Here is a 20,872-nt window from a genome sequence, read left to right on the forward strand (position 1 = left end):
AAGGTGATATTCAGTCACAGGTTGGACACGATGATCTCGGAGGTCGTTTCCAACCTACGTGATTCTGTGATCAAGGTGTTCCTTTATCGTTTTCTCCAGTAAGTCCTGTTATGCCTCTTGTAGGGCGCTGTATGTGCCTAATGGGCTCCGGGAGTTTTCAGTGCATGTGGTTTTGACAACGTGCATATCTATCTTTAACTATAGCAACATGCTAATAAGCTACATTCACACTGGTATTTGGGTTATTGCAGTCAAAACGCTTGATAGTGATTGTTCATGAAGAGGGTCCTTGGGCAGCAGCCCTCCAGAGCTTCACAAAGTGTTTTTCTTGGGTGAAAAAAAAAGTCCACGTGATACTGAGAAGCATTGCTTGCTTAGTGGTCTAATGTGGTGGTTAGTTTTTCGTAATGACACTTCATTTAATTGTTTTGTTTCCTGCAGTTGGTTCTTCAGGAGGCTTGTCTCAAAGTATAGCTTAAAAAAGCTTCGTAAATAGTGAGAGAAAATGTCACATAAAAGCTCTAAGGTAACCAAGAAAGTAAACATTTCCAGCTCCTTGGAATCTGAGGATATCAGCTTGGAAACCACAGTACCAACCGATGATGTTTCTTCCTCTGAAGAGAGAGAAGGTGCTGTAAAAATCACTAAGCAGCTGATTGAACGGAAGGAGCTGCTCCATAATCTTCAGCTGCTTAAAATAGAATTATCGCAGAAAAACTTGATGATTGACAACTTGAAAGTTGAATATTTGACCAAGGTAAGTAGTCTTTCTCCTTTCATTATGTAATATTTTTTTTTATTTTGGTGCTTTTAGAGTACGATAGAAAGTTCTGTTCTGAAAAGAATTTGAGTTAAATGGTGGAGATGTACGTAGTTGGTTTGGGGATTTTCTTGGTGTGTTTTGTGTTCTTTCATGAGAAGAAGGGGAAACAAAGATATAGAAAGCTTCAGTGATTTCAAGTCATTTTACTTATAAATAAGTAAGGGAGGATTTAATTTGTTTTACCTTTCTTAAACACAGAGGGAAAACACCTGTTTTCTTTCAGAAATGACAAATTTTGTCACTCATGTTAGTAGCATAGCAGGGCTTTGAACCTGAACTTGTGGAGTACTAGAAAAGGTGATCTGAATAGGCTTGAGTGCTTTGTTAATGAAGATAGGGATGGACTATGCCAACATGCTAACAGTAGAGTCTGTTGTGTACAGCATGCACAAAGATGCATGAAATTAAGAAAGGTGTAAAAACATTGCCATGTTTGTGTGCAGTTCATTTTTACATCATACTATATGCCAACTGCTTTTTATTGGCTTTCATAGTTTAAGCCTAACTTGAAATCAGTTGAACAAATAGCCATTTAGGAACTAAGCCCTTTTTTTACTTTTAGATCACTGGGACAAAGTCCGTATCATATTCTGAAGCCCTAGTGCATTTAGAGGTCTTGTTAGACAGCAACTATTGCACTGCCCATGGCATTGGGATCTTCATATTTTTATTTCAACTTGTTCTTTTTGCAAAATAATTTTTTAAAAATTATTGTGGTAACTTATTTTGTTTTATACTCACTCACATTCTCTATATTTAGATTGAGGAGCTGGAGGAGAAGCTTAATGATGCAATCCATCAAAAGCAGCTGTTGTCTTTACGACTGGATAGTCAGGTGGCATTACAGCAAGAAGATGCCAGGTATGGTGGAAGTAAAATTAAGAACTTCATCTTTAATAAATTTGTACATTAATTTGAGTTTGTGTAAATAAGTTAGAAACAGATAAATATTAGTTGCAGGAATAGGATTTCTTTTGCAGATTATATTAGTGTTTTGATTCTAAAAATTGAATTTACATATTTAATTTGCATATAAGTAAATTAGAATTCAATTCTTACTAGCTAAAGTTTGTGGGCTTGGTTTTATCCAAAATTTATTAGGAAGAGGTAGTAAAAGTGTTCTTAAAACCAATAAAGAGCAAAAGGACTAGGCAGAGGTGATAGACTTTCCAACAGTTCAAACAGAATTTTTAATAAATGCAGCATAAATGCAAACTTGGGAAAGGTAAGTGTGTAATGTTTAGCTTTTCCCATTAGTGCTTCCTATTTGTCAGAAATGCTTTCAGGTGATGATGTAGAAACTCACTTTCCATGTTGTTTTTCTGAAATATTTGGAGTTAACCAGAAAAATAGACTGGCTAGCAGGCTTCTCTAAACCACTTTGGCAGTTAAATGTGAAGTGTGAGTTTCCACACCTGTGAAGGAAGAGCGTTACTTCTATAGTCTCATGTTAAAGCAGAGCTTAAAGGTTGTGACTACTTCCAAGTCCTCTTCTGTAGTGAGGCTAGAACAGATTTAGGGATGTGGAGCCAGACCTGAGATTAGTTCCAGCAAAGTCTCTCAACTGAGAGCAGCTTGCAGTCAGAAAAACATTTGTCACACTGTATGCTGAGATGCACCAGAGTGGAATATTTTTGTGCTGGCCATACTTGAGTTAGCTAAGGAGTGCTCAGTAAAAAGGTACTGATGTGCAAACTGTTATTAATAGGCATGAAAAAGTTAAACTAGTTTTCCCAATCTTTTCATTAGCTTTCTTTTCAGTCTTTTACTGAACTTCTCATCCTCACATGATAGAATTGTACACACCATGGAGTGTGTCTATCTGTGATTGCTTTGATGACCTTAATGATCCTGTTACCTGTACCCTGCCAGTGGGATAGGTGTTGCCTTGTAGTACTAGCTCGTATTTTTTATTCCTTTTTAAGTAATGCAGAAATGACTATGTTTTAAATAGTGATTTTTATTTCAAGAGTTGCAGCCAAAAATAAAAAAAGTAGGTTCGTTGTCTTTTGATTTAAAGAAAATAAACACTTCTAAATGTCATGAACTGATGTGCAGTTTCTGCTGCTGTATAAAAACCTTATCACTGATGATAATTGTTGTATGGTGTTTTAAGGCTGGAGGTAAGGCTGCTTGTTCTGTTGTAGTAGTGGTTGTTTTGTTACTGTTTGATTTTTCTAATGAAGGACTCCAACTTGGTATATTACAGTGGTTAGAAAATTAAGGGTTGATATGACTGTGCCTGTGCTGAAACTTGGTAAGACCCAAGTTCAAGTGATTTACCAACTCCTTGGGGTTTGTGTGGAAGTAGATTCTACTTTTTCATGGTTTTAACCTTTTAATTAGTAAATTAAGTTTAGTTTGTAAATTCAAGTCAGCATATGTGGAGATTGTCTATTCTCAGACTCAGCTTTGTGTTGTCAATGACTAAAAAGTTCCTGTCTTTTTATATATACTGTATCTGATATGACTGTTTAACCAGGGTGGTATACATTCTGGCACTAATTACCTAATATTTGTAAATGTTTCCCTCTACAAAATGAGCAGAACTCCCTTCTTTGCCAGGGTATTGTGAAACTTGGTCACTTGTGTTATTCCTTACCTGATATCTTCTGTTTTCAAATCCACCTTGAAGGAAACATCAGGCTCTAATGAAGCAAGAAATGGAAACTATTTTATTGAGACAGAAGCAACTGGAGGAGACAAATTATCAGTTGAGAGAGAGGGCAGGAGACATCCGTCGCAGCTTGCGAGACTTGGAATTAACAGATGAATGCTATGAGAAGCTAAAGTCTCTTCCTGAAGATCAGCTTTCTATCCCTGAATACGTTTCAGTAAGTATTGGGTTTTGTACTGCTTTAAAATATAACCTGTATCTTGGATTGGCTGGGACAGAGTTGACTTCTTCTTAGCAGTCTGAGTCTTGCTGTGCTTTGCACTGGGGGCTGAAACAGGGTTTTGGCTATTGCTGGACAGTGCTTGCACAGCATCAAGGCTTTCCTTTTTCCCCATTCTGTCCTCCCCAAATGATAAATGGTCAGGAGATTGATAGGGGACACAGCTGGACAGCTGACCCAAATTGGCCAAGGTAATATTCCATACCATAAAATGTCGTACTCAGCACCATAAATAGGAGCTGTAGGAACAAAGAGAAGGTGGGGAGGTGGTGGAGTGGTTATTACTCAGGGACTGGCTGAGTATCAGTTTTGATCACTTTCCTCAGTTTCTGGGAGGTGATAAGTTCTTTTCTTTTTTTCTTTCTTATTTACTTTTTGAGCTCATCTCTCTTTTCATCAGTAATTGTTTAGAAAACTTGACACCTGAGTTTTCTTGCTTTTCTTTCATTCTTCTCACTTTCTTCTCTCTGTATATAGGCTGCTGGGCAGGCTCAACCCATCCCAAGCTGTAAATTATGGTGGGTTGTGGTTTTTTTAATCTCCAACTAGAAATAAAGGACCTTCAGAGGGAGATGTGTTTCTGGATCAGTCTGTCATGACTGGGTTCCAGTAAAGAGAAGGACCTTTTTATCCCTGAGTCTGATATCTTGAAAGAGAGTAGAACTGCTGACATATTTTAAGGAGGTTAAGCAGATGGGATGTTACACTTACAATGTGAGCACACATTAATGATATGAAATACAGCAGGCTGAAAAAAGGAATTTGAAACTTGGTTTGCCAGAACCACAAGCTGGGATTGCACTTGCAAATATCCCTTACTTTTCTCTTATGCTTTCCATATGTCCCTTTCCTGTTTGACTAAATGCAGGAGACAAAGTGTACCTTAAAGTATGCTTAGGATTCATTTTCTTGATTTAATATGTTTGTTAATTATGGCTTGTGGGTATGTGAAGAGGCCACAGTGTACTCTGGTTTGCAATACAAAGCCTGTGGGATATATCCAGAGCATCCCAGCTGACTTAGGAGAATGAAGAAGATTTGGACATATAAACCTTAATTCCTCAAAATATTAGCATTATACTTATCTGTAGAGCTTGTTATTAAGGAAGCTGTAAATGTTAAAAACCTTAGTACATTTGTTGAGGTATAAATGCTACATGAATGAATTCTCCAGATCAAAGTCATACTTTGCTCTAGATATGTACAGAGAAGTAAAAATTTTCACCAGCTTTTTAAAAAGCTGAGCTTTTGAAAGTGCTAGGAAAATCATAAGGCTCTGTGGGATAAACAAGAACATATAGCTTGGTTTCTGTTAGATTATCAGCACCTAGCTGTCTGCTGTACCCACTGCCCTCTGCAAAAGTATTTGACAGGGTGTTGCTGATTCCTGTATCACCATGGTTGAATAAACCAGACTTTTAACAGAAACTGAAATCCGTGTCAGTGGATCTATTGAAATTGGTGTGCAGGAAGTTCAGGACTTCAGGAATTGATTGACAGTCAGTACAAAAGACTCTGTAGCCAGGCAGGATAGATACCAGGAGTTAGTAACCTTGTCAACTGCTTTAAGTGAAGCTGTCACAGCACAATTTAGATTTCATTTGTGAGTAGAAAATGGCTGTCAAAAAGATGTGAAGTAAGAGAGATGAATAGCAGCCACCTTCTACCTTTAATCTTCTGTTCTTTAACTCTTGTGTTCAACCAGTTAATGTTATTTTTATCTGTTACAAAAACTCCTCTACTTAAAAGCTAGGTGAAGCTCCTCTCTTCTTAACACATTACTTTTTCTTTTGAAGAAGCCATTTTTGAACCTTTTCTTTTTCTGGATAAGGTATTCTAAAGATGTATTGTAGTAAAATGCTATTTTCTGCTTTTTTCAACTTCTTTTAGCAGAGGATTGGTGTGAACCTAAAAGTATCAGTTGAGCTTGGTGGTTGTTTATCTTTACTTAAGTTATGCAGATGCTGGGAGGCTGCAGAACTGTTTTGCACATCCTGTCTGTGCATCCATTTGGCTCCCAAAGGCTGGGGAAAGGGGTTGGAAGGGAATGCTGTTTCCTGCTTTACTTGCCTAAGGAGAAGTTGGGCATTTCTAGGCAGTTTCTGACTCCAGATCTGTGTGCAGACTAATAATATAGCCCAGTGATATAAGGGTAAAATTTGCCTTGTTGAGAAAGGGTCCTGCTTAGACAACTTGAATAGGAAATTTTCAGACTTTTTTTCTATTTATTGGTTCTAAAATAGCCTTGCAATTCTCCAGAATGGAAGTAAACATATATATAATGCTTAGACTTTATTTGACACCAAGTCTACTGGACAAACAACAAGAAGAACTTAAATGCAGATTTCGCATATAGAGATACTGTAAATTTGAAACACTGGAATTAAAGCAAATGTGAGAATGTTTTTCACTGTTCTTCCACAAAGGGGTGCAATAGTGACATGTTAGAACAAAACCTAAGTAATGTTTAAAGCTAATGATGACAACTGAAAAACTGTATTTTGCACATCTTTCTCTTAAAATCATAGTTTTTTGTTTTGAACTTAGTGTAAAAATTCAGATTTTTGTTTTGTCATTGCTGGGATGTTTTTAGAAATGGTATATGTGAAATTTGAAAGTACTTCAGGCTGTTAAACAGTTCAGCTGCCGAGGACCAGTTCAGTTTGTTCAGTAAAGTGAACCTCTTGTGTACTCCACTGTAAAAAAAAAAAATTCAGCAAATTTTTTAAAAAAGGTTTTTGCAAGTTCTGTTTAACTGATTTTAATTGCCATGTCTTTCAGGTATATCATTTTGCTAACTGCAGCTCAGTTGCTGTTTAAGAACGCAGTTAACTGATGCAACTGTTTTCACAAAACTTCAATTAACAGGAGCCAACTTTTTCAACCTCCATACCCAGCCATTTTTACTTTATTCTAGTTATCCATAAAAAGTGGTGGGCACTGGCTGAGAGTTTTTTAAAAATTGCCTAGAAAGTGGTAGTTGTTTACAGCACACCAATATAAATTTGTGATTTGTAAGATGCACAGTTGTTTCTAAAATTCCTTTTAGAGTAAGTTTAGTTTCTGCTCTATTGTATTGGCAACAGGCAGTGTGTGCTTTGACTGCTGTGGGCTACATGAATGTTTATTGGCTATCAAACCAGCTAAATAGCAACAACAGTTGAACTGCTAAAACCTCATCCTCATCTGCTGCATTCATTTTCACTTATTACCATGCAATGATCTTTTCTTGGGAAGGCTGTGTAAATACATTTATCCTTGATACCTGTATCCCATGTAATCTTGGTTTCTACTGGGAAATCTGTTTTAGGGTTGTTGTGTTTTGGGAAATAGTTGTGGTGTGATAGCACAAGTCTCTAGGTTTCTAGGGATATTGCAGTAAAAATAAAAGAACTTACTGGAAAAGCAGGTGTGATAAAAAAAAAAAACACTATGCTTTAAATGATTACAAATTAGTGATAATCAAGGTTACTTTTTTCTTAAGAAGTGACCAATTGAATCATCAGATGTTACAGTTAAAATGCTGATCTTTCAGTCATGTTGCACACTTGCCTTATTGTATAAAGCATACTACACCTGTGTTTACATTGCAAATTTCTATGGCTTCTGTGTTTTTAGAATTGTATGCTGTCAATTATATGAAATATACCTGGAACTTTTCTTTGTCTTCTGCTGTTTACAGGTAGCAAAACAGAGATCTGTCTTCCTTCTGCATGGAAGTGCAGTACAGCTTGCTCTTGAATGCTTACTTAATCTGTGCTTTCTTGTCTGTATTTCTTCTTTAATCATATATCAAAGAAAGCATTAGGGATGGAGGGCATGCAATTGCTTTTGCATGAAAACGGTGCCTACTTTTTAATTCTTTTCACACACACCCCCAAATGCAACATTTTAAGGTATCAAGTTAATCTGGGAATAATAACCTCCGTGTACGTGTGCGTGGGTGTATATCAAAAAAGCTCTTTCTTCTTTGTTTTGTCTCTTTTTGTTTTTTAATACTGGCTTTGTGGTTTTACTACTGTATTTTCTAGTCCTTTTTCTTGATCAGAAGAGAAGTTCTGAAAAGGTTTTATGGATGTGAGACTAACTTGCCTGAGACAATGCCTATGACTAGTGTGGGGGAGGAGAGAGGAGTAAATTTAAAATTTTTTTAATCCTATTAGAAGTTTGGATGTTTTTGGTGTTAATTTAGCAGAGCCAAGTCTTTCAGAGCCTCAGTTTCCTGATGCAGTTGAACCCCTATACCAGCAAGTTACTGCTGGAGGTGTGTGTGGAGGGGGTGTCCTGGTTCCTCCTGGTTCTGTGCTGTTCCTGCTCCATGTGCTTGCTCTTGCATTTTTCTTGGTGCAAACTCAGCACACTGAGCTGGCAGAAAACAAAACAAACCCCATAAAAATTTATATTGTCTTGAGGGAAATAAGCAAGTTAAGTTGGTTACTACTGAATAGGTTTTGGGTTTGTTTGGGGTTTTGGTTGGTTTTGTGGTTTTTGGGGGTTTTTTTTGGACTGTTAATCAAATAGGCTCTAGGTTTGGCACAAGGGGGTGCATGAGGCCATGTGTCCATTAGCAGCTATATTGTTTTGATTGATCTGGCTGAGTGTAAGCTGCCTTAGTTGTACAGCAATATAATCTTTACTTTATGGCATGCCCTAGAAATATTATTTAGTCATTATTGTCATAAGATGTTGAGCTGATGTGTTTTTAGGTTGGTAGTTTCGCAGTTGCAATTTGCTAGTTTCAACTTTGAATATCTGTCTTGTTCTTCTAGGTCCGGTTCTATGAAGTAGTCCATTCCTTAAGAAGAGAGCTGAGTGATCTACAGATGAAAAAGGAGAGTCTGACAGAAGAACTAAGTGGGTACAGATCCCAGCTGAAGTGTCTGACAGAGGTCTGTGCTCCTTAGTTATGTTATCCCAGTTCAGAAACTGTGAATTTTAAAATTTTATGGATGTGAGACTAACTTGCCTGAGACAATGCCTATGACTAGTGTGGGGGAGGAGAGAGGAGTAAATTTAAAATTTTTTTAATCCTATTAGAAGTTTGGATGTTTTTGGTGTTAATTTAGCAGAGCCAAGTCTTTCAGAGCCTCAGTTTCCTGATGCAGTTGAACCCCTATACCAGCAAGTTACTGCTGGAGGTGTGTGTGGAGGGGGTGTCCTGGTTCCTCCTGGTTCTGTGCTGTTCCTGCTCCATGTGCTTGCTCTTGCATTTTTCTTGGTGCAAACTCAGCACACTGAGCTGGCAGAAAACAAAACAAACCCCATAAAAATTTATATTGTCTTGAGGGAAATAAGCAAGTTAAGTTAACATTGCTAAAATCTCATTCTCCAAATCGTTATTTGTGTATAAGATAAAAAGCTTTTATGCTGTATAAAAATTACTGCAAGGGAAAAAGGCAATAACCTGTATGCATCCTTGTATGACAGGTAACCTGATGCTATGGCTACCCTGCAGGATTTGCTCATGAGACTGTTCAGGGTAGTCTCTTACCAGCTGTGTTGTGCTTTCTGAGGGCAAGATTTCAGGGTGGGGATGCTGGACAGGGGATTTGCCCAGCAGCAGCTGAAGACACTGTGATGGTTCAGTGTGTGGTCTTTGAGATGGGGATGTCTTGGTAGTAGTTTGTATTTTTTAAAGTTCTTTGGAGTTGCGTCTTCTCTGTTATGCTTTTCAATTCTTTGTATTTTAATTTTTGTATTTGTTTCTACACTAAAGAAAAAGATAATTTGATTTCATGTGAGATATAAACACCAGAAGTAGAGAAATAAATTATATAAATATTTTAAATTTTTATTTTTAAAGAGCTAAGAAAATGAAATAGTATAAGAAGTGTGGTTTTTCTAATGTATTTATCAATATTTATATTATTCTTGGTATGTATATAGCTGGGGTGATTTGTATTTTAATTTAGTTCTGCATGAGTCTGGAGTTGTGACAACAGTTTCAGGTACTCAAAGTATATTTATTCAGGTCATGGCTAACAGAGACTTAAATGACACTGTCATTTTACTACTTCTCAGAATATGTTTTAGTTACTGCCTTTTTTCCCTGTGAAATTTGCTTATGGAATAATCAGGTGTATGGGGAAATTCTTTATATGAGTTTATCTTGTGAAATTCATGTACTTTCATTTCTCATTCTGATTGAATTAGAGAAAGTAGTCAATAAAATTTATGCATTTATGTGCTTCAGCATTATTCTGTGTCACCATCTCTGGTCATAATTGAGATTAAAGTAATCCTGTTAATTTTTGTCTTGCATAAGCATTTTCCTTCACTGTACATTTAATGTGCTTTGATTTAATAAAATTGTACAGGAGGATTGCAGCCTTTGAGATTTGACTGACATCTATTACTTCTGCTGAAGCAATTAACAAGATAGTCGATAACAATAATTAAAGTTGTGCTAGAAACAATTTTCTTGGGACATTGATCTTTCTTTGATATAGACTTGTCATTTTGCTCTTTTTGCACCACATGGTGGCAGTGCCCACCTTTCCCACTGATTTATTTCTCAAAGTTCTAAGTGCGCTGTGCTTTTCTTTCATGGAGAGGCTTGAGAGTCTCTCTTCTGATTCTGGCAGGTTCAAGTTTTATCTTGTGACTTGCTGAGAGTCCCTGCAACAAGGTACCTCAGAATGTAAGGTAAGAGGAGCATCATCAGGATGTAAGGGTACTTGAGAATTTCTGTGCTTGCTGCACAGGAGCTGACATACCTGTACATCTCTTGCAGTTTATGAAAAAGTGATTTCAAGGTGTACTGCTGGGGTAACTGTTTTGAGCTCTTCACTAAGGTCAAGCTTTTTTGCAAGGAATTTTATCACTAGGAAATAAAGTTTTGTTCAGAGCCTTCCCTAAGATCTTACACTCTTTTACTGGATTTTTTTTTTTTTATTCCAGTAGTTCTTGTTTTCCCAGGTACATGAAATATAGTTGATGAAGTTTCTTGCCTGTTATTTAATAATTTATACTGTGCAAATCCTTCTGGGATGGGTTTCCATACAGTATTCTGTAAATTTTAAGTTTTCTCTAATCATTGCAGTATTTTTAATTTTTTTTTTGTGTAATTTATCAACAAAGTCTGTTCTGAGTTTAAAACTTCTTTAGGAAACCAGTAGTACAGAAGTTTGAAATACAGTCATCACTGAAGATAAGACAATTGTTTTTGGGTTTTTTCTTTAGTGAGAATAACCTACTTCCTACAGTAAGAATTCCTTCTTTTTTTCTATTCTTTCAAGATAAAATAAGGCTCTTCTTCATGAGTTTCAACACGGGTTTCTTGCCTTTTTTGGGGACATAGAAAGGAACAAAAAAGTATGCTTAGGCCAAAACTTGGGGGAGGAGGATTATGTTGGCTTTTCTGGTTTTTGTGGCTGACCAGGTTAGAGCAGGTTTTATACATTCACCCTGAAATAAAGTAATAAGAAATATGAGATGGTTTGTTCTACACTCATAGGAAAGATTATCTAGCCAACAAAGAATTGAAAAAATTTTAAGGAAAATTTGAACTTAAGAGGTGAAGTCAACTTCAGGAGAATTTAAGTGTGAAGACAACCATGCTGACCCTATAACTTTGTAAACTTTGCTTGGTGTTCTGCTGCTCTTAGCCCTGAAGGGCTGCTGAATCTGTAACACAGATCCAGTAGGGTAGGGAGCTGTTTCTGGCAACTGGTAGCAGAAAATGGCCTGTGAAGACTGATTCGTAGCACTGGAACATGGTGTGGTAAAGGATGTTTGTTATTCTGCTTTCTGTTTGTAATGTGATCAGTGTAAGTGGTTGTGCTGAACAGCTGAATTAGTGGCTCTCTGCACACAATTGGTGCATCTGTGATTTAGATGAGTGCAGTTCCTCTGGTTCCAGGTACAGCAGCCACAGCCTGGAGGGACACTGGTGAAAGCCATGTTCTTGTACTGCTGACTGACTTGTTACTAAATGTAGGGTACAGGCTTGTTTTAGTCCTCCTTTCTCAGTCCTGCTTAATACTTCAAGTATAAATAATTTTGGCATCACCAGCATTGGAGGTAAAGATAGAGGAGGAAGTCCAACTGTAGTGGTGTATTAGCAGGAGCTTCCCAGAAATAAAACCAGCTTCTGATGTGTGCATTCCCATGCTGAACATCAGTTTACTATTTTCAGAGCTGTTTGTTTCCAAAGTGGTTAGAACCTTCCCTCAAACAGATGTAATTTACTACTAGTGGGTTTCTCTCAAGGCTGGGACAGTGTCTGGGAAGGAAATCTTGCTTTCCTTTGTACCTCCAGAAGATTAAGTATTGCTTTCTTCTTCTGGCTGGGAGTTTCTTGGCAATGTTTTCCTGGAATTTTATATTGATACAGTTTTATCAGGGCTCCCTTTTCTTCAGTTATTTTTTTATATAAAGTTGCCTTTGGGATTTGCAATAGAATTTATAGCATGAGAGTATCTGAAAGCTGTGGTTATCCTAAAGACAAAGCTGGTTATGTGTAGGACAAAGATCTTTTCTAAGGCTTCATCTCTGAATCAGGATTAGTAGCTGTCAGGTTTTGCTAGACATAACTAACAGTTTTCTCTGTGATAATGTTTTCCAGCTGGAGGGAAAACATATCTATAGTCTTCAAAGAGTAAACTAAGCTTTTGTACTCAAAGGATCACTTGGCACTAGATGTGTCTGAATATTAGAAAACTGAGCTGTTGTTGCTACTCCAAAAGGACTGGGATCCCTAAGGTTTCTCCTAAAGTTTGCATATCTGTAAATCTGCACTCTAGAACTCTTCCCGAGCTCCCTGACACCACTTCTTTCAAGCAGTGCCTTGATCATTTGGTCTCCACAACTCTCTTCAAACACATGAGGTCTTGGTCTTCGGTGAAATGCCTGCCTATTTTTGGTTTTTTTTTGCTATTGTTAATATTGTTCAGGAGAACAGCTGCAAGGATGATACTCTACCAGTAACTGTGAGCTTGAGGCAGCAGTTTAATATTTCCAAGACTTAAGGAAATTTCATATCTGTGAAAGTTTCCTTTTCTCCCCAATACCTTTCTACTCTTTCCATACATAGCTATGTCTCGCACTGACTGCTAGCTGTGGCTCAGAGGTACAAGGTGGTTTAGTTATACTGCTCTGTAATGATCTTAAGGATCCTTTTCACCTGAGAATATTTCACTGAAAATTCTAGTAAGCTCTGACCCAGAGAAATAAACTTTTTATTCCTCCACTTTTTTTTGCTGTAGAAGAACTTATTCCAAAGCTATTCTTTTCATATGCTCCTTGCAAAGTATCTCTACTTTGGAGTAGCTCAACATTTTTGGTTGTAATTTTTAGTGGTAAATAGTGACCTGTCTACAATCAGATTGCCAATGTCCCATCTACAAGCAGAGTACCAATTTCATAGCAAGTTACTAAAGAGATGTTTAATTAATTATGTATAGCTTCTTCGTGACATTTGGGCAGTTGCATTCCAATAAATAATGTATTGACCAGTAATTTTTGAATGCAGAGTATGTAAACAATTGAAGCAAAATGTCATCTTTACAAAGAAGCAGCACCTCATCCAAATAACTGGAGGGAATTGTTTTCACATCACAATAGTACAGTAGCTTTACATTTGTCTAGGGCCTTTAGGATATGAACAAAGTGCTGGCTTTTTAAAATGATTCTTCAAAGATGCAGATGTTTGAGAAAAAAACTTTTTAAAAGCAGGATCACTTTCTTTTACAGGCTTATCTGTAGATGGTGTAAGGAAGTCTGTGCTGCTTCTGCTTGATTGGCTGATTAATCTATTCCCTGCATTTCTATTTATCTTTTTTATCTCCAAAGACTTTTTGAAACATCAGTTAATCCCTATCATGTATTATGTGTCACTAACTTAGTTCAAAAAGTATGTCACCTGGATTTTGCACTTAAAATTCAGATAAGTGTTGATTTCAGTGACTGCTGTAAACTGCTGCTCATTTCATACTGAAGATAGCAGTGAAGATTAATATCATTAAACTGAGGTTTGCCATTAGATCTTTAGTTTCTCTATCAGTTTGGGGGTTTAAGTGGCACAGATCAGGCAAGCTGAGAATCTTCTTGCTTGAAACATCATCAGTGGACAGTGTTTGTAAACCAAACGAAAGCACTTCTTAGCAGACTTATGCCCTGTAGAAACCTCCACCACTGGGTTTCTTGGGCAGCTCTGTCAAGAATTTCTTTAGGCAGTGGTTGCCTGTCTCACACAGGAAAAGTTTGGTTTTTCATTTGTTTTAACCATCTCATCAGTCTGAGTTTCTGCTCTCTGCAGAAGCAAAAATTATTGAGAGGCTGATACCCAGTCTAGGCCATGAGGTCTTTGGAGTATTATGGCCATCACATTCAGTGTAAAGAAGTTCTGCTTGTCCTTTAATTATTTTAAGGTTTGTGGGCTTACTTAATATTATTTATTGGTATTATTTTCACTACCTCCTTTCTGTCCTTAGAAGAGCTCTGTATCTTGATTCTTCTAAAAGCCCCTTTTTGCTGCAGCAGGACAAAGCTGTTCATCAAGATGTTCAACCTATCTTTTGAAGATAAATGGAAAAATAAAGCTGTTCCATTGCAGAAATCAGTGTATATGGACAGTGTTACAAACTAAATTAATTTCATCACATACGAAGCAAGGCTTCTTCTGCTTAAGCACAGGCAGCTTGGTTGTATGTTTAAGATGGGTATGTGCTACCTGGAGATGTGCATACCACATAGGGGGGTTTGTGTGTTAGCTTATTTACAGCCTAGACTGGGTATCAGCTTGCTTTGTCATCTTTCTTCATGTGTTTGAAATATTACTTTGACACCTTAAGATTAGGTAGATTTAAAGCGGTGTCCTGTGCAATATAATAAGTGTTTCTTCAGGAATTATATTAAATCTTAAAAAAACAAACATGACAAAGGCCTCTAATTAAGGTAGGTCTTAGTATCACTTTCGCAAAGCAGAATTTAACTCTCCTTCTCTGGAATTACCATACTCTTACACAACATTAACATAACATGACATTAACATAATACATGACATTAATAACTGATTTATTAAATACAATTCAAAAGTAAATTTAGGTCTCAAATATTAGAAGGAGCTGTTTTTGCAGATATTTAGATATTCTGTTCATTGTGGCTTTAAAGCTATCTAGCTTTAAAGCTAATTTTTTCCAGAGGTTAACCAACTTAATTTTATACTTTTGGTGGTTGTCTTCTAGCTCTCAGCTAGATAATACTGTAGGAGCTTCAGTAGCCCACTCAGTGAAGGGTGTGTGAATTGCAGCGTGGCAGAATGGCATGGAATATCCAGAGAAGAATTGTATTCTAAACTTATTTAGAACTTATTCAGAACTGTATTCTAAACTTAATCTTTCAATTTGCACTTAAAAGTTAAGTGCCCTTACCAACATTTCCTGTTGCAAGATAAATTATGTTTGCTCTGGATAACCGGGTACTTGCACCGCTATGGTACATATTTGAAACTTTAGCTAGCTTGTGCACACCATTTAAAAATATCTGACAGAGACTACCATTATAATAATGCCACCTTTATAAATAATGACATGTAAACTGATTAAAGAAGAAAGCGTTTCATAGTGTTAGTTGGCATAATGTATATTCATTAATTAAAGTAAACATAAGCTATATATACCAGTATGTGTTAGGATGAATAACAATCACGTCTTTACATGATGTATTTTTAATGGTAGACCATGCAGAATCCTCATAAAAACTTTCTGGATGTTGTCATTTTTGTGATTTGTGGCCTGAAGTGATTTTAGTAATAGTGAAGATAAGTAGGTATGTGAAATATAAAACAAAATATTCTTTTATTATCAACAGAATAGGTAAAATATGGCTAGTAGGTTAGGAAGCTTTTCTGTAGTGTCTTAGAAACATTTAAGTGTGTTTTTCCAAGAAGGCATTGTGTCAGTGTTTCAGCTGATGATGTCTGTGAAGTTTATCAGTGTCCTGTCACATACTCCTTATATGCTGTTGCCCTAAACTTCCCTTGTCTATTGAAAACTAGCTATACAGTTATCCTCCTATAACTGTGTAAAGCATAGCTTTCAGCAATGTTGAAAAATTATGTACTCATACAGTGTCTTTTACTGCAAAATAAATGTAATTTGCAGTTGCTAAATGCTTGGTTTAGTAATGACATCTTAAGGGTGTGCTCACCTTAATAATATTGTGATATCCATTCATAATAACCAGATAGCATGATTGTTAATCAAGCATCCATTAGTGACCTTGTTATCAGTCACAACAGTAAAAAACTGAACTCAGCAGTATTCTGAACATGGAAAAAATCTAAATGCCCAGGACTATCCTCAAATTTTTAACAAGCAACTCTTTTTGTAGTCCATGAGCTTTATCTTCTATAAGTGAATGAGCATTATTATTTTGTTTGTTCTTGTGAATTTATTGCTAAGTAGTACAGTATTTAGGACAAGTAAGAAAGATAAGTTTGTGAAAAAAAGTACCTATGTAGTAGAAAACTGAAAAATGGAATCTAGATTGGGGATTAAGGTACAAAATTCCTGTGGAGAGTTGGCAGGAATGAGTGTGATTAGGAAATCTGTTGATCTTCAAAAGGAATACCTAGTCTTTTAAAAGATGCATACTCTCAGTATGTTCTCTTGCTTTGCTTTTGTTGTTTTGGTTCTCAGAATAATCTGTAAAAGTATATGAGGACAAAAAAGAAGGGGAAATGGAAATTAATGCTGATGGACCATTAAGTAAATGATTCTGTTTTGTTTTATTTTTTCTTCCACGAAAGCTTTCCATGATATTCTTCAGCAAACATTGATTACCAGATATAATAGCTACAATTTGGGAGTAACTGGCTGAAATCTTTCAGATAATGACAGATGTTGCTAAACTTGCTGAACAAACCTATCTCGTTTTTTTCAAATTAACTAGCAAGTATCTTCACAAGTCTCTTGACTTGTTTGAAACTGTTGTAAAGGTGGTGTGACTTTGGTGCTCCAAGTATGGGTTTGCAGACCAGCAGCTGGTTATGGTGGTCTGCAAACCTATACTAGGAGCATGAAAGTCTCACCACCTTTACAACATCATATACCTGGTGGTATAAGATGGTTACTGGTCTTGGAAGTTGTGCTAATGGACAAACGCATTGGAAAAAATAGGTGCATTTAATCAAGTATTTGTAATAAGATAGAAATAAGTTGAGTATTCATATAGTTGGGTACTTTGTGATGTGCTAAATTTCCAAATACTGAGACAAATGAATGCATTACCACTTGAATATTCATAAGAGGTTTTAATGAAATTTAGTTGGTGATTACTTCAAGTAAATATCAGTGCATTTGTGATCATTTCAAAATGTCTCACTTCCTAGAGCTATGAAGAAGAGAGGAGGAGTCGCTCAGAGCTTGAAGTCAGATGCCAGCGTTTAACACTGGAACTGGCTGATACCAAGCAGTTGATTCAGCAAGGTGATTACAGACAACAGAACTATGATAAAGTAAAATGGTAAGTATCTCTATAATTTGAGTGTTTAACTAACATACAAATGTTAATAAAGATCAGCCTTGATTGACCAGACTTCTTAGTTTTGTTTTTGACTTACACACTCGTATTTTTTCTTACCTCATACACTAATGGTTCAATTATCTCTTTTAGTATATTACAGACCTAAAATGAACAACATTCTGAAAACCAATGCATCAAATTATCTTCCTGAAGGTTATATTTTCAGATTTATTGTGTTTTCAAGACAGCCTAGCAGTCTCATTGCAGCTAAGGAAGTGGGAGCTGGTGATAGCAAGCATCTTGGAACAAGTACTCTTTTTTTATTCGTAGTTTAAAAGCAATGGTCTAACAAAAGGCCCTATGCTCTACTCTGTGCTGCTTACTGAGTGAGTTAGAAGGGCAGGACCTTGGGAATTAATATTTACAACTTGAGATATATTTGAAGCGATAAAATTTGAAAGGGCTGTTTTGAGAACTTTGGCAGATAATCTTAGGATTACCTTAGTGAATTTGTTTAACTGCAGGAAGTTCCAGTGTCTAGCTTTTTTAAAATACAGATTGTACTGTTATAGCCAATGTTTTGAATATCCATCTTGCCAAATGCAATTGCAAAATAATGAAAATAGACTTCTTGTAAATATACTCATAGATGTATACCTCACAGTCCAGCTTCCAGACAGCTTTTTCAGTGTGCTTGCAAGTACAAGAAATCTGGTCTTTGGCACATTTGTGGAGAAAGGTATTCAAAAATGGGGATTATGAATAGAAAAGACCCTGTCAGCTCCTTAGCTGCTCATATGGAATGAACTCAGGCATAGTTACTGACACAAATGACTTTGCCCACTAAGTCATATGAAGGGGAATCTGTCTTCTGGATTCACAGCATTTTTGGTTCACAGCAGTATGTACAAAAACAACCCTGGAATCTTTCTGGCATCTTGTTGGAAATAGGATGGATTGGTGCTGTGACTTGCTTCCTATATGCAACTGCATCTTAATAAGTGGAATGTAATAACTTTCATGTGAATGGCTCCACTGTTTAACAGTGTGCATTTAGAATAACCTTGAGTTGAGAAAAGCATGAATGAACGTGCCAAAACTGTATTTGAGAGAGTAGGTTGTATTCAGCTGGGTAGGCACACATGAAGAGGAGGGGAGAGCTCTGTTGGCATAACTGCATGAGGATATTTGGTAGTGCTGCAGGAGTAAATCACTTCCAGACTTCTTTCTGCTTTTAAAAAACACTATGTCAAATCTAGTTCTGCTGTACTACAAGTTATCTCAGTTTTAAAGCAATGCTATGCTTAATATAATAATGGTTAGCTTTTTTCTAAACTGCAAGCTCATACTGGCTCATTCATTTCACTGTACTGACAGGGTGAGAGTGGAGACATAGTGATGCTTCTTTGTGCATGGAGAAAGCTTTTTTGCTCAGGACACCAGCACAATTTTTGCAGCTGTGTCATTTATATTTTAAAGATGACAACCCACTCTGGTATCAAGGCTGTGTGCAGGGGAGAGTACCTACTCAGAGCAAGTATACATTGCTTTTTGCTCTGTTAAGAAGATGGTAATGAAGGTGTTTCACTTTTTCATTCATGTCTGCAAAAGATTGAAGAGAATCTCATGGGAAATAGCATCAGAAGCTTGATGAAGCTAAAACAATGGGTACTTGCAGATCATTGCTAAGAGAAGAAGTGTATAGCCCAAAGATACACTAAAGAAAAATAATCAGAGGAGAATGAGTACTGTAGAATTTGAGTGGGAGTACTGTAGAATTTTCTTAGTATTTAAATAATACTCAATTGTTTCATGTAAAATGATACTGCTCCAGGTGTTAGTAACTATTAAAGGTTAAGATTATCACCAGTTGTTCTGTGAGTGACTGATTGGAAGAAGTCAGTGTCTTGAACTGGAAGAAGGCTGAGAAATTAAAAAGGCACAGGAATTTTGTTCATTACACTTTATGCATCTAATAGTTTGACTTTGCTTTTACAGTGAACGTGATGTATTTGAGCATGAACTGTCAGAACTCAGAAGAAACTATGAAATACTGGAGGTGTCATACAAAACACAAACTAAGGAAAGAAATGACTTAGCAAAAGAGGTAAACATAAATTTCTTACCTTAGTAATTGTGTATTTCATAATTTCAGGAATTTGATTTTTTTTCCTAATGAAGGTTGTTAGGATCATGGAATAATTTAATTCTAATGGTCTCAAGAGTCTTAACTGCTCCAACCCGCCCATGCAGTACAGAGCAACATTAGGTCAAGTTGCTTAGGGCTTGGTCAAGTTTTTTAAGTGTCCAATGATGGAGATTCCAGAGCCTTTTGGACAATCTGTTCCAGTGTTTGTTTGCTGTCTTGTGAAAATGCATTTGTAAAAACTAATCAGTTGGTACAGCTTTTTTTCTGTTGCATCTTGTCCTGTAAGTATATACAACCAAGTCTCTGGCTATTTTTATGTGTTCCACTTGGATAGCTGAAGTTAACAATAATATTTTCCCCAACCAGATTTCTCTTCTGAAGGCTGAAAAAAGTTCCAAGTATTTCTCTTAACCCCTTGTACATCATATGCTGTAGTTCATGACCATCCTGGTAGAGCTCTTCTGGTCCTGTTTCAGGATGTTAATGTATGTCTTTAGGATAGCATGTCATGGGATATAGCACTCCAAATATAGTCTCACAAGTGTGGAACACTGGATAATAATTTTCTTTAACCCACTGTCTGCATTGTTGCTAGTATAGCCTTGTAGCCTCTTGGCCTTCTTTGCTGCCAGGGCACATTTCTGTCCCATGTTCAGTTAGTTCAACAGATGTTTGCCTATCCAATCCGTATTTTGCCAGCTTTTCCATACTGCTGTTACAGAAGGTGGCTGAAAGCCATGCAAAAGTAAATGACATGGACAGTGATCCCCCCATTCACAGAGCTAACATTTTTGTCATGTTTGATAGTTTTGGCCTTGGTACATTTCTGCTGGTTTTTCTGTCACCTTCTTGTTCATATTCATGGATATAGCTTCCAGGGGAATTTACTTCATAATCCTTGCAGGGACTGAGATTACATTTACCAGCCCAACTGAGTGCTCCTACTTGAAGGAAGATTGTGGTAATCAGAAGCCTTGCTTACTTGCTATGATCCTTCAAATGGCTGGTCAGCCTCACAGCAACATAGGCTATCTCCCTCAACGCTGGTCGAGCGCTTCCCATTTTTTCCTAGGCGTTATATGCGTGCCATTTTCCTAGGTATGTGACTTAGAAGGCTGAAGCAAAGACAGACTGAACTCTGCCAATAAGCTCAGGAACCTGGGAGGCCCCAGGGGAAAATTTACCATTGGAAGATGAATGCTGTGAGTATGCTTGATATGGTTTAACTCCAGCTGGCAACTAAGCCCCACACAGCTGTTTGCCCATCCCAGTGGGATGGGGGAGAGAATCAGAAGAGTAAAAGTCAATAAAACTCATGGGTTGAGATAAAGACCATTTAATAGGCAAAGCAAAAGCTACACACACAAACAAAGCAAGTTAAGGAATTCATTCCCCACTTCCAGTGGGCAGACAAGGGTTCAGCCAGGGAGGTAGAGCCCTGCAGGAATAGTGTGGAAGATCTTGGTGTGTTAACACTTTAGCAGCTGAATAAATGAGACAGACTACTCCTGAGAGTATTCAGGGGAGATGTGTTCC

At 37.0% G+C, this 20,872-nt stretch overlaps 1 protein-coding gene across 4 annotated transcripts in view; it reads left to right on the forward strand.

Annotated features, from left to right (window-relative positions):
- Positions 1 to 20,872, forward strand: part of PIBF1 (progesterone immunomodulatory binding factor 1) — a 108,680-nt gene that overhangs the window by 1,328 nt on the left and 86,480 nt on the right. For all 4 annotated transcript variants that reach the window (XM_026793761.2, XM_074535521.1, XM_014267403.3 and 1 more), the window contains exons 2-7: positions 442 to 757; positions 1,584 to 1,684; positions 3,459 to 3,657; positions 8,490 to 8,609; positions 17,054 to 17,187; positions 19,186 to 19,294. In XM_026793761.2, the coding sequence (XP_026649562.2) occupies positions 506 to 757; positions 1,584 to 1,684; positions 3,459 to 3,657; positions 8,490 to 8,609; positions 17,054 to 17,187; positions 19,186 to 19,294 (915 nt within the window). In that variant the 5' untranslated portion in view covers positions 442 to 505. The remainder of the gene's footprint in view (positions 1 to 441; positions 758 to 1,583; positions 1,685 to 3,458; positions 3,658 to 8,489; positions 8,610 to 17,053; positions 17,188 to 19,185; positions 19,295 to 20,872) is intronic.

The sequence above is a fragment of the Zonotrichia albicollis genome, chromosome 2 (assembly GCF_047830755.1).
Source record: "Zonotrichia albicollis isolate bZonAlb1 chromosome 2, bZonAlb1.hap1, whole genome shotgun sequence".
Lineage (NCBI taxonomy): Eukaryota > Metazoa > Chordata > Aves > Passeriformes > Passerellidae > Zonotrichia > Zonotrichia albicollis.